Here is a 12,717-nt window from a genome sequence, read left to right as displayed (position 1 = left end):
GGGCCGGGTTTCACAATGAGCTCACCCGAAACCCTGGCTGATTGGGACCCACACCCGCTTTCACACCTTGGCTCATGTGATTAGGTAGAGGATCATCAGGGGGTCCTTTGTCCCTCTTAAGAGGGAAACCTCCACTGGGTTTAAACCTGGGACTCTCCACCATTTGACCTTAGAACTGAAGAAGCTTCTCGGATGAGAGGTGAAACGTCTTCAAGCAACTCAAAGAAGTCCAGACGCTTTTCCTTCCAAGCTCCTTAGACTACGATGACCTGGATGACTGAGAACCTTCACAGACATGAAACTATGAACAACTATGAAACACAGTGTGAAACTACGACAAAGACTATGAAGACAGACGACCTGACAATGAAACACAGAAAATAGAGGACTTAAATACACAGCAGGTGATCAGGAGAATTGAGAACACATGGGGAAACAGCTGACTGAAATTAAACAATAACATCACAAGTGAAACTAAACACAGTGACAAAAGAACACATGACTCTTTTAAAATAAAACCGGATAACATGGAAACGTAGACATGATAACACCAACTCGACAGACCTAAAATACTAACAAAAAAGAGTCAAAGATACCAAATAAACTCAAAACGCTGGGTCAGAGACCCATTTCATTGATTGAAATTTGTTTAACATTTAAACCTATTTTCTGCATATTCCAGGACAAAAAATTGTGTTTACACTCACTCTTTCAAATAGATGCAAATAAAACACAGCAAAAAAATAAATAAAATCAAAGATTCAGCAGCACTTTGCCCGGTGCCACAGCGGTCAGGTTTCTCTTTTAATTTCACATTCTCAAGGCAGCGCGCCAGGTGCTTGCTCAGATTTGAAGTTTAATTTATATGCTGCAATATGCAGAAAACAAATTTCTTCTAGAGAATGTTGCATTAAAGTTAAAAGACTAAAACTAATAAAAAAAATTTTAAAAAGAGACTTTTTCATTTGACTCAATTTTATATGATGGATTACGCAGAAAAAAAAATAGAATTGGGCTGAAAGGTCTGTTTCTTTATAACGCATTCAGGTTGTGTATCATATTTTTTTCAAAAAAACTAAGTAACTAATTACTTTTGAAAATAAGTAATCAGTAAGTAATGGGATTACTTTCTTGGAGAAGTAATCAGTAATTAGTAACTAATTTCTATTTCCAAGTAACTTGACCAACACAGTTTAAACACAGAATTCTTTATAGCTTACTTACAACTGGACTACACTGCCCATGAGGCTACATTCTTTAGGGCTATGCCTGTAACACTCTGCCTATTGCCTTCATATTAAATAATTTTTTGAACAATAATTTTTAAAAAATATTTCGTCACGTCCTTATGCAGGCCGCAAGTAGAGGTGACATAGGCCGCGAGATTGAGACACAGACATTAGAGCCTCTTAATTCTGAATACCACCTTTTTAAACGGTAACTGTAACGGAATACAGTTACTCATATTTTTTATTTTAAATACGTAATGGTGGTACATGTATTCCGTTACTCCCCAACACTGCCTATTGATGAGATCTTCTGCCGCTCCTAAAACACCGGCCTCCAACATGTATTCCGTTACTCCCCAACATTGTTGGTAGTACATGACTCAGTTGACTAAAATATAAAGGCTAAGCACTTATCAAGTTCCCTCCACACGGTTTAAAAAGCGTCTTATTTTCTGTGACATCAAATGTGAAATGGCTCCATATGACTTGTCTTTTTCCCAAGCGTTGACATTTTGTCACATTTTCAAGAGAAACAGAGAGCATGAGCGCTAGCCGTACCATTTACCAAAAAAATCTCATCTTACTTCACAAGATTACTTTTGATTGGATCACTTCCCCTAACTCCTCCCACCTTCCTAACAAGTTAATTAATTCTGATTGGACCTTGTTTCTCCAGAATATTTTCATCCATTTTTATTTACCAAAGTGTCAATACATTTCATCACAGTTTTTGTCCTCGTGCATTAGTTTTTCTTTACTTATCATCTTGTTTTTGTCAGAAAAAAAAAAGGTTGTTCACAACAACTAGGAATATGAAATCAACACTAGTAAACATTTGTTCCATTTAATTCAAAATTTTAACTGTAAATGAATTTTTTTATGTTCCTTACAAAGCAAATAGGAAACAGTACAATAGCCTCATGTCTAAAGTCCACTTAGTAGCTTACAGTAACACACTGATCTCTGCTGAGCTCCTTTGTTACAAAGTGATACCAAGTCTACTGAGATTTAACCCTGACTCTTTGTAGAAGTTTAATTATGTTCAATGTAAAAAGCTCCAACCTTTTATCTACAACTTCTATTGTCTTATATTTAATGTTCAATAGTTATCGTCTGAGTGCTGCCCTGAGTTTGGAGGAGCGTCCTCGAGGATTTTCCTTAACGTCGTCTTTTTCTGGAGTGATCACTTTTCTTCGCAGAGGAAGCCAATAGAGACTTCCGTCACTTTTTTCATGCAATAGGCTTTCCTTCTTGGTACCTTGCTTCCTCTGGCTGAAGTGATCCAGATTAGACAAGTCATCTCCCCGGAGGAAACGTTTGACCAGTCTATCTTCTAGTGAATGAAAGGTGATAACACAGAGACGTCCGCTGGGTTTTAGCAACGTCTGGGCAGCACACAGGCCAGCGTGAAGTTCATTCAGCTCATCATTCACAAAGATACGCAAGGCCTGGAAAGTCTTAGTGGCCACGTGTGCAGGTCTGTTGAGCCGGTCTTTACGTGCATAGAGAACTGCAGGAGGAAACGATCCTGGAAACAAGAATTGGTCAGAGTTAATCTTACAAGTTTAATGGTCCAATAATGATTTATTATAGCATTATTGCATTTTAATTCCAAATAAAAACAGAACAAATTAAACTAATAGTTTTACTAATTTGGTGATAACTTAAAGCTAGAGTTACACTTCTGTCCAGTCACAAAATTCACACATTTTTATGCAGTTGAGTCAACTCTTTTAGGAAATATTCCTGAAAGGTTATAACAATAAATGTTAAAAAAAAAACTTTTTATAATGACCAGTGGCAACCTTCAGAGCCATGCAGAAGTGGAAAACAATGCAGTTCCTCTAGGCCCCAAATGAGGCTACTTAGAGACTTACATGTCAAAATGCCTAATTTTACTGCATAAAGAAAAATCATATTGGTACAGATATAAAGAAAAACATATATTTTAAAACAAAGGCAGCCGCGGTTGCCTTTGACGGTGCAAAATGTTTCGTAGACATTGGGGTGTTTGTGGGGGAGAAAACTTACATACAGTACAGCACTTTAGAGTTACACTGCTAGCGATCGAAGATTTATGTAAATTTGACAAGCTGAATGCATTCTGTAGTGTACAGGAGACACTGCACGAGACTGATTGACAATGGTCTTAAGCCAATCGGGAGAAAGGACAGAATGCGCTGTAAGAAAAATAAAAAGCATGCCAAATTACACCAAAAAAATCTGTGAAACAGCGAGGTGGCGAAAGGTGAACTGCGTTATAGCGAGGGACCACTGTATTTTATTAGTACACCACTAAGCACCAAAAAAAACATGTCTCTATGTGGCACCCATATAGTATATGAATGCAGCTGCTGACCAAGCTAGCTAACATTAGTTGATAATTTGGCAGTACAGGTCAACAGTCTGGACTGACCGGACTGGAGGACATGGTTTTGAAAATTTGTGAATGGTGTTAAACAGACGAGCAAAAAAATGGCACATGGCAGCCAGTGCAACCCCACAGCCTCCTGGTTTGAAAATTATAGGCACTTTGTATTAGTTCTGGTGGATTATGCAACGTAATACATAATCCACCAGAACTGACGATTTATCAGTACATATCCATACAGCGCTGTACATAACGGTAGACTAGTGCGTAATAATCAAGCGAATAATGCAGAAAACAGAGATTTGAGATGGGAAACTGTTCCTTAGTACACTGAGAGAGAAAAAAAACTGTGCAGGAAGTGTGATTTTATCGTGGTGGAAGCAAAACAGCAAAAGTAAGCAGGAATTCATGACAATGTTTTTCAAACGTGGAGCATAGTTTTTATGTTCTTTTGCTGCTGTTTCAGTGAATTTTGGTCGAAGAGTGACAAAAGCTGCAGCATCAGAATCTGTGAGATGTCGGCTTTCAGCCCCGACATCATGTCTATGTACATGCTGTCAGGTGAACGACACTCGCTTTGTGTTTGCATCTTTGTGTGGAATCCGTTTACCTGCTCTCATTTGCCGTTTTAGCTGTTTGGTGGTTGCTGAAATAGTTTTGTGAACTCTAACCTGAGATTCTGGCATTTCTGCCTAAATACATTTATATTTAAAAATAGATTCAGGATTTAATGAGTCGATATTGCGCTATTCAGGCTAAAATCAGTTTGATTTGATATTTTAAACCCACCCTTATTAGTGACCAGTGGTTCTCAGTGGTCTTTAGGCCTGTGTGACTGGGAAGTTGAACAGACAAGAGAAATACTGACAAGTAAAGCAGATCAAGCATAGCATCTTAAAAACAGAGTGGGTTCATGCCATACTACTTATCTGCTAACACATTACCAATCTACACACTGATCGTTGTGACTTCAACAGCCCTCAGGCGTTATCCTTATGAGAATAACACTGGAAATGTTAAAATAACTCCCGGTATCCTCTCTCTTCAGGAAAATAAAAGAAACCCGTTGAATGAAAACATCTCCCAGAATAAAATAAATCAAGCTGCCTTAACATTTCTACACTCCTGAATAATTTGCATGTGACTTTCAGAGTAAGAAATCTTTTTCTTACAAAACTTCTTGTACCCCTTTAATTTATTTGAGCCTGTGGTCCGATAAAATGCATGTGCCATACAGAGCATTGTAAACTGCAGACACTCACCAAATATTTAAAGCTTCCAGAGCAACTGCACTTACCAAACTGTGCACGAGTAACATATACAGGGTGCAGAATGCACAGACCTAATGTGCAAATCAGTCATGTCAAATCAATCAAATCATGTGGGTATTAAAGCAAAAACTAAAAACTGATTATTTGCTGCATATTAAAGTTTCAAAATCTTTCTTTTTGCATTAAAACAAGTAAAGAGCTCTAACCAACCACAACACAGAAGAGACAAGAACAATTAGACACTTACATAGACCAAAAAAGAAACCGCAATAAAGTGAGTGATGTGGCATTTCTCTCCTCCTGCACTGAACAGCCCAAGGTGTGACTCACACTGCAATCAATACAATGCCTGCACAGCAAGGACCAGCCCAGGGCTAGCCTCACCAAGCCATGTGCACCCTCTCTAATTCATCTTTCAAAAGGTCCTGAAGACAGATCCATTGAGAACAGAAGAGATTATGATGTGTACATGACGGAGAATCAGGTAGTTAAGAGTGAACCAAAGCAATGTTAATGTTTTGGCAGATTTTAAATCAAACAATCAAAATGCGATTTAACTACAAATTATCAATTTAAGAGGTTTATTAAAAGTATTGCATTAGGTTAAGAAATTATCATAGGCATTCTTATACACACTTTTATGCACAGTGTTTTTTACAGTAAGCTGTTTATACAGTTTTGCAGCATTTGACTGAATCTGACCAGAGAGTGTAGCCCTCTACACACAGTTCATCCTGCCTCCTCTATCAGCAGTCAAATCATCACTCGGTTTCATCGGCAGCCACACATGCCCGTGCTATAACATTGACTCCACCATGTTTGACAGATGATGTGATATGTTTCAGATCATGAGCTGCTCCTCTGGGAAACAAAGAGCGGGAGCGATTACGCCCTGTAGCCATTACGCCCTGTAGCCATGTCGCAGCTCCAATACGACGCAGCCACGCCCAGTTTATTCCCGGGCTTTAAATGTCACTTAATGTTTCTTCTATCAGCAACCACATTTATACCTGTCATTACAGGAGCTTTGTCCATTTGCAATATTTTCTGTGAATCCCTGTGCTCTTACATACGTGTGTCATATCAATTCAATTCCATTCAACACAAATTAAATTTTAAATATACAGCACCAAATCACGATAACAGTTTTAGAAAGCATTTTTAAACCTCTGTCGTAAATACAACAACCAATCAACTAATCTAAAATCTAAAAAACAAAAAGCTTGTTGGAAAAATAAGGTTTGTAAATCAATTTATTAGTTAAAATAAATACATTTCTAATTCAAAATTTATAAAGCTGAAAAGATCTTATGGTTCTGTTTGAAAAAGGAGACACCCAACACACACACACACACACACACACACACACACTGTGTATGTGTGTGTTGGAATATGCTCACTTTGTTGATATGTGTTTTAATTTAAACTTTGAAGCATTTTCTGTGTTTGAAAAAGTTCTATGTAAATAAAGTTATTATTATTATTATTATTATTATTATTATTATTATTATCATTATTATGCTTTTAATCAGTCATCCTATTTTATTTTTTATTTGTTTAATATTTATTTTTATACAACTCAAAAGTTGGATTTTTAGGGCATTTTTTGTTTGATTTTTTGATCTGTGTGTGGGAAGATGGTTAAGCATTGGTCTTAAATGCTTCATCTATTGTAGATCATTTGTATTTGGACCCATTAGTGTATACAGATCCTGAGCCCTGGTTCTTTGTTTACCCATTGCTATAAAATTTCAGTAAATTAATGACTGAAAACAAATGAAAGTTAAAAACATTCTGCAGAACTTTTTTGTCGTGTCCATGTAAAAAAAAACAACCCAACTTTAAATATATTTGTGTATTGCTGAGTAATGTCTCACATTACCCCTAAAAAAGAAAAGCATAAGCCCCTCATTATTTATTCTGAAAATGATGCCAAGTATCACTGTCACAACTGGTCAGAGAGCTCCCCCTGGAACTTTCTTAAAAACCAGACCTCTTAGATTGTTCCCAATAAACACTGCTGGTAGCTCGCTTTGCTCTTCAAAAAGCATCAAACAGCTGCTCTTACTCACACCTGTTCTCCCAGGGTGGCGCTGACGCACATACTGCTCTGTGCAATAACTGTTGCAACGACATCTCTCCCATTCAGCATCTCAAATGTGGAGTCATAAGGCTTAAGAGGGAAAAAAAAGGAAAAAAAACAATCATCGAAGACAAATAATCTAACCCCGGTTGTATGCAACTCGTGTGTCGTTTGTGAGTGCATGTGGGTGTTTGCATTTGTGTCAGGTGTATGTCTGTATTTGTGAGCAAAGAAAAGACGGGGAAAAAAGAGGGGAAAAGGAAACAAAAAAGGTAGGCAGTGTGGAAGGAGAGAGATGGGCTCCTGCATGTGAGTTAGGCATACATTTTATTCCAGCCATCTACAACTCAGTTTCTGCCTCATCTTTATCTCTCCAAGGATGGTGGAATAAAAACACCCAAAACAGAGGCACAAGAGAGGATGATGACTGAGATGACAGTTCACATAATTTTCTGAGACACACACATCCCACTGGGAGACAGCCTTAATAACTTCACTCCTTTTTTATTTTCCCTTATAGCCTCCTGAATGCTGCAGGGAATTAATCGGGGTGGTGTCTATTTACCTGCAACCACACTGGCCAACTGCTGTGTCCGGGTGATGGGGCTGACACGGCGTGCCTCCACAATGGCTGAAGCTATTTTCCTGGCGTGTCTTTCTTCCCCATATGCAGTGAGGATGGATGCAAGAGCCTGTTGATCTAAGGTATTCACAACGTCAGCGGCGCAGGGCATGTCGGGGTACCTACGCACAAAGAGAAGCCCAATTAAGTTGCTTGACGTCATGTCCTTGCTGACAGTGGTGAATCCTGACAACTCTGAGCTACAGCTGAAAACCTTTATGACAGTCATGAATAGAATGATTGTGAGGGAAGGAAAAGAGAAAAGCAGCTTTTGCATCAGCTTGTAAAGGAGTTTCTTTGTGAATTATGCTGACATTTTAAAGTGATGCAGAAATGTGTCTGAAAATATTCGGGAAGGAATATGGATATTAAAATAATATATAAAAACTGTCACATTTTAGATCGATAAATGTTAAACATACTTTCTGCAATTAGGTTTCAAATCACAATGTAGTACATTTTACTACTTGGGAAATACATACTTTATTGGATAAGACCAAAAGGGAGAAATTGTTTACATACACTTATAAAGAATATAATAACGGGACGCTCTACTGAGTGTCCCGTTATTTCTAAAACTTTCTCTGATAGAGTGATTGGAACAGATACTTCTGAAATAACGTATCTGTTATTTCTAATAAGTTTTAGAAATAACGGGACACTCAGTAGAGCGTCCCGTTATTTCTAAAACTTTCTCTGATAGAGTGATTGGAACAGATACTTCTTTGTCACAAAAAACATTCATGAAATTTGGTTCTTTAATGACTTTATTATGGGTTAACAGAAAAAAGTGATGACATTTTCTGGGTCAAAAATATACATACATGAATTAGCAATTTTGGTGACTTAGAAAGTTGTCAGTCAACTAAGCTTCATAGCATAGCCTCTTAACTTCTTGTGAGTGATTATGAGTGACTACAACTGATGACTTCTCTTAGGCCAGTTAAAGAGGGCTCATTGGATACAAACGCCCACAAACGCTACAATGGGAAAGTCAAAGGAGCTCAGCATGGATCTGAAAAAGCGAATTATTGACTTGAACAAGTCATGAAAGTCACTTGGGGCCATTTCAAAGCAGCTGCATGTCCCAAGAGCAACAGTGCAAACAATTGTTTGTAAGTATAAAGAGCATGGCACTGTTTCGTCAGTGCCAAGATCAGGAAGAAAACGCAAGCTATCACCTGCTGCTGAGAGAAAATTGGTCAGGAGGATGAAGAGTCAACCAAGAATCCCCAAAAAGCAGATCTGCCAAGAATTAGAAGCTGCTGGAACACAGGTGTCATTGTCCACAGTCTAACGTGTTTTGCATCTCCATGGACTGAGATGCTGCCGTGCAAGAAGGAAGCCCTTGCTCCAAAAGCGGCACCTTAAGGCTCGACTGAAGTTTGCTGCTGATCACATGAACAAAGATAAGACCTTCTGGAGTAAAGTTCTGTGGTCAGACAAAACAAAAATCGAGCTTTTTGGCCACAATGCCCAGCAATATGTTTGGAGGAGAAAAGGTGAGGCCTTTAACCCCAAGAACACCATGCCTACAATCAAGCATGGTGGTGGGAGTATTATGCTGTGGGGCTGTTTTGCTGCCAATGGAACTGGTGCTTTACAGAGAGTAAATGGGATAATGAAGAAGGAGGATTACCTTCACATTCTTCAACATAACCTAAAATCATCAGCACGAAGATGCCTTTTTGTACTATCTGCACTTTCACATTATTACACTGATTAATACTGCACAAGCGCTTCTGATTATCCAGCATATCACAATATGCCAACCAATGTATGTATCAAATCTTTTACCTGTCTCCATCCATTCTCATATCCAACGGTCCATCTTTGCTTAGGGAGAAGCCTCTTTCTGCCTCATCCATCTGCATGGAGGAACAGCCAGCATCCAACAGGACAGCATCAATGCTGCCTGGCTTAGCGTTCATGTTTGACAGCAGGTCTTCAAGCTCACTGAACCGGCCAAGCATTGGTTTCACACGACCACTGAGAAAGAATTAGGGAACAAAATAGTGTATTTAGAGACAAAGACAACTGAAGACATGATGGCTATTAAAAGACTGGAGAATATGTTTCGGCTACATATAAAACATATGTAGTCGAAATCTAGAAAAAAATATTTTATAATGTAATACAAAGAGATTATATTTGTAACCAAAGAAAAAAAATCCATAGTAAATTGAAGAAGACCTACCTTCACAAATGCTTAAAATGTGGAGACAAATGAGTATTTCTAATACTATTGTGAAATGTGTTCCATATTTTACAAAAAAAGTTGTATTACATAATTTTCTATTCTAAAATGTGTCTATTAACTAGACAAAATATATAGTTAATGAGTTTATTAACTGATACGTAAAATGTAAGAAATATTTGTGGCTAACAGAAGCAGTTTACTATCATGTGCATAAAGAGGGTAAAAAATGGTTAATCATGAACATTAAAAAAAAGAAAAAGAAGAAGACTAGTAGACCAAGAATACTTCCCTGAGGTACACCAATATCACAAACAGAGTAAGTTTCAATGACCAGTTCTTACCATCTTTTCTAGAGTTCTTTAAACCCTCTGGAGTGTAAGCAGTCATTAGTATACTGCAACTGTAACCCAAACCCTAACTTTAAACTATTAGCATTTAAAATTTTTGTTTTAATTAAACTGTTTTCCTAAATCTCAGCAAGCAGAGAAGAACTAAATTCTTCATTCTGACAACCATCAAAAACCATTGAAATTTTTTCCCCAAAAGTTCATTACTGCCTTCCAAAATTTAGGATTAAATTAGGTTTAGCACTAGGGTTGTAAATGTTATTTTTCCTTTCTTTTCTGATTTTGTTCGTTTTTTGGGAGGTTTTGTCACACTGGTCAGAGGCTAGAGGGTGTACTTACCCTTAGTCTGGGCTACGACCAAAGTAGGTGGCACAAACAAACACTGCTCTCTTTTTCTCACTTTATCAGACCTTAATGGCACAACCTCATCTGGTAAGAATGGTTAACAAACGAATCTTGCAAATCTTTGGGGCATAAACATGAATACATTAGATCCGAAAACAACCCGCACAGACAACATCTGGAGAGTGGTTGTTTTAAGCTGCCGAGTTCAAGAGGAGTATGACATACCAGCGAGTCACTGGCAACACATAAAAGCTTGAGTAGTTTTTCGTGAACCTTTTAAAAAATGAATCAGTTATTTTTACCCCCTTGGAGGCTGACTGTCTTAGCTAGCCTACTGAGATCCTTCCCCTTGTTTGACAGAGGAGACTCTGTGTACCGACTTCCTCATGCACGAGTGGTAAGATGCTTAAGCCATCTTCATGCATTTTTCATGTGACCTTTTAACATTGTGTGAACAAAGATGATGGCAGAAAAGAGCAACAGGAGTTAGCGTCTATACATTAGGGGCAAAAGGTCGTATGCAGCCTTCGTCAGCTCCCAGATATATGAAAATACATTTCTAGTGAAGTTATTACTCATCAAAAAAGCAAGCAAAATGTCAGATTGTCCTTTCCAAATGACAAAAAAACAATTTTGTAGGTTGCAGAGTAACAGCAAAAAGCTAAGCAGCTCAAAATCTGAATTCATATGTTTCATACCACAAAAAGGGAACGGCTGCTCCACTTCTCTAAACCTCAACCAATAGTTTAGAATCAACATACTGCAATTGTTGCAACTGCATCTCTCCTTCTTGATTTAATTCCTTTAATGGTTTACATTTCCTCAGTTGTTTTTATTTATTACACTTGCCGCAGTTACATAAGCTACCAATGTCCATTTATTAATGTTTGGTTCAGCCTACATACTGGAGGGCATCACTTGTAAAACAAATGAAATTCTCTGGAAAACTTTGTAGTTACTGAACTTGGTCTGTTTGCCTTTCTCTATTCCTTAAAATGTATTGAGTATGAGCATTTACTGGGGAAAAAAACAAACATTTTGACAACTCAGAAGAGAGAATGTTGGAATTATTGGCCCTTACCAATTACACTGCAATAATATTTCAGTGTTTCAATGGTTGGGATAGCGTCAATAAGATACGCTGCCCAGATTATTATTTTTTTGACAAGCCTTAATGTTAGCTAGTGAAGCAAGCCTCTGCTCTTAAATGCATGCAAAGCACTTTCAAATGCCTTGTTAAATCTGATGTCTCACCCATCTTTGAAAAAAATCAGCAACCTGTGCACAAAGACTGAGTCACTGCTCTCAACACACGAACCTCCATCTGGAGAAGGATGGTTAATTTCAGTCTATGCCTGCCATGTGTAAGCTATACATCACAATAAGTGCTCACAGCTAATCAAAAACAACACGCTATTAATTTTTCCCATCCCTCCATTTGTAAAGGACACATTTTCAACACGCATTGGTGCACTTAGGTATACATTTTAATCCACATAATAAAAATGCATGCTGATCAAAGCCTTGCAAGAGTGTTTTTTGTCATTAGCTTCCCAACTGATGCTGCTGCTCTTTGGTTCCCTATAATTTTTATTCATTTTAGTTCATTTGCTTGATGTTTCCATGACAGTACTCTTACAACACCCATTCATTACCGTTTATAAAAACCAGTTTTTAATGACGATGATTATTATCAAATTGGTAAACAATCAAATCGTTGGACTATTTTCTATACAGGATAATCCGAGAGTGTTGTAAAAGTATGTATCAGTAACATTATTCAAAATCTACATTGATGCAGTCGTGGTATTAATGACAATAACAGAAAGTCTATATAAACAAAATGTAATTTGTTTTTGAACTGTCGCCAGCTCTGGTTGTGAGATTGTGAGGAGTGTCAATAATAAATTGGATACTGCTGTAATCTGTGTAGTAACTGTTTATGTTTGCATGTATAGTATTGACTGATTGATTGATTGCAGTATTTTCACTACTACTGATTGCTGCCTGTAAGCTAAATTGGCCCTGAGGGGGCAATAAACTCTAGTAAGATAGTTTACTCAATTAGAAACTTGCCCTTTTTAGGTACATTACAGACTCCACCTTCCTCAAGATTAACTAGGGGCATTAAAAGAAGGAACACAAATTGACAGGTCCTCTATTTCAAAACCCACTGAAGACAAAATGGCAAGGGAGCATCTCACCCACACAGTCAGGGCCTTTCTTTGCTTTGCTGTTGTTATTCACTA

General features: G+C 37.7%; 1 protein-coding gene across 5 annotated transcripts in view; it reads right to left on the bottom strand.

Moving 5' to 3' along the window:
• Window positions 1-1,907: 1,907 nt before the first annotated feature.
• mettl15 (methyltransferase 15, mitochondrial 12S rRNA N4-cytidine) overlaps window positions 1,908-12,717 on the bottom strand; it is a 54,820-nt gene continuing 44,010 nt past the window's right edge. For all 5 annotated transcript variants that reach the window (XM_085155162.1, XM_085155153.1, XM_085155171.1 and 2 more), the window contains 3 exons: window positions 9,374-9,565; window positions 7,520-7,698; window positions 1,908-2,757 (listed from right to left, as the gene is read on the bottom strand). In XM_085155162.1, coding sequence (XP_085011288.1) covers window positions 2,336-2,757; window positions 7,520-7,698; window positions 9,374-9,565 — 793 coding nt within the window. In that variant the 3' untranslated portion in view covers window positions 1,908-2,335. The remainder of the gene's footprint in view (window positions 2,758-7,519; window positions 7,699-9,373; window positions 9,566-12,717) is intronic.

Source organism: Neolamprologus multifasciatus, chromosome 1 (assembly GCF_963576455.1).
Source record: "Neolamprologus multifasciatus chromosome 1, fNeoMul1.2, whole genome shotgun sequence".
NCBI lineage: Eukaryota > Metazoa > Chordata > Actinopteri > Cichliformes > Cichlidae > Neolamprologus > Neolamprologus multifasciatus.
Note: the sequence above shows the minus strand (reverse complement) of the source record. Positions and strands in the feature narration are given on the sequence as shown.